General features: G+C 43.6%; 1 protein-coding gene across 1 annotated transcript; it reads left to right on the forward strand.

The window, feature by feature from the left end:
* The first annotated feature begins 522 nt into the window (after positions 1-522).
* Positions 523-871, forward strand: LOC119813439 (60S ribosomal protein L39). The gene has a single exon (XM_038328753.1). The coding sequence runs from the start codon at positions 568-570 to the stop codon at positions 721-723; it is 156 nt and encodes a 51-aa protein (XP_038184681.1). The 5' UTR covers positions 523-567; the 3' UTR covers positions 724-871.
* The last annotated feature ends 757 nt before the right edge of the window (positions 872-1,628 follow it).

A 1,628-nucleotide genomic window follows, 5' to 3' on the forward strand; every position in this document is an offset into this window, starting at 1 on the left:
CACTCAGGAGTCAGAGCAGTGACTTATGCTCTGTTTCTGATATGTATCTTGGGAGCTGTGACAATGCCAGACACGGCCAACCAGTCCTGCCTCTCTGTGTCACCTTAGGCTTCTCTCATGGAGTCATGCATCATCCCTTGTCTGTAGTAACAGAAACCATCTCTGGATATTTAAGCAAAAAAAAAAAAAAAAAAAAAGTAATTGTGGGCCAATAAGGTGACACATTTGGGAGGTAGAGGCAGGAAGATCAAGAGTTCAAAGCCAACCTCAGTTACATAGTATGAGGCCAATGTGGATGACATGAAACTCTATCTGAAAACAAAATAAAAACTCCAATGAAGTTGGGCAGTGGTGGCTTTTAATCCCAGAACTCAGGCAGGCAGATCTCTGGAGTTCGAGGCCAGCCTGGTCTACAGAGCGAGTTCCAGGACAGGCTCCATAGCTACTGAAAACCCTACCTCAGAAAACCAAACCAAACCAAACAAGCAAACAAATAAGAAAACAAAACCACTCCTCTTCGCCTTTCCTCCGCCATCGTGCACCTTCTGCCCGCCTCAGCTTCTCGCTATGTCTTCTCACAAGACTTTCAGAATCAAACGATTCCTGGCTAAGAAACAAAAGCAAAATCGTCCTATTCCTCAATGGATTCGGATGAAAACTGGCAACAAAATCAGGTACAACTCCAAGAGAAGACACTGGAGGAGAACGAAGCTGGGTCTGTAAGGAGTCAACAATGGCAAGACAGTTTATGCTGAATCATGATCTTCAATGAGTGTTATAAGATGGAGATCGACATTTTCAACTTGGAGACTTGATCATGTTTAAGTTGGGAGTGCTTTCTCCGGTAATAAAATGTAGAACCTATAAAAAAAAAAAAGAAAACAAAACCAGCAATAATAAAACGAAAAAAAGGAATTCTGAAATATGCATGAGGACTGATTAAAGCCCTTGACATGAGTCAGGCGTGGTGATGCACACATTGAATCTCAGCACTTGGGAGGCAGAGGCAGTAGAACTCAGTAGGTACACTGTTTTACCTACTGAGTTCCAGAACTGCCAGGGCTACATAGTGAGACCCTCTCTCGGCAAAACAAAACAAAGCAAGCAAACAAGCAAACAAACAAAATATGCTTTGACATGAAAGAATAAGAGTTGGGATTCAGGGGCTGGAGAGATGGCTCAGCGGTTAAGAGCATTGCCTGCTCTTCCAAAGGTCCTGAGTTCAATTCCCAGCAACCACATGGTGGCTTACAACCATCTGTAATGGGGTCTGGTGCCCTCTTCTGGCCTGAAGGCAGACACACAGACAGAATATTGTATACATAATAAATAGATAAATATTAAAAAAAAAAAGAGTTGGGATTCAGATCTGCAGAACCCATGTAAATGCCAGGTCGCCTGCTTATACTCCCAGTCTTGAGAGGTGGAGACAGGACCTGCAGAGTAAGCTGGTTGCAAGAGTCACCACATTGGGAAGCTCTGGGTTTTGAATGAGAGATCCCACCTCAATGAATAAGGTGGAGGGGTGACCCAGGATGACTCCTGACATCAACTTCTGACCTCCACATGCATGAGCACACACACATGCCCATATATGTGTAAATATGCACAAATACATTGCACACATA

The sequence above is a fragment of the Arvicola amphibius genome, chromosome 4 (assembly GCF_903992535.2).
Source record: "Arvicola amphibius chromosome 4, mArvAmp1.2, whole genome shotgun sequence".
Classification (NCBI taxonomy): Eukaryota; Metazoa; Chordata; class Mammalia; order Rodentia; family Cricetidae; genus Arvicola; species Arvicola amphibius.

Coding starts and splice junctions, on each gene's coding strand:
- LOC119813439 (XM_038328753.1), top strand. CDS start 568: ATGTCTTCTCACAAGACTTTCAGAATCAAACGATTCCTGGCTAAGAAA.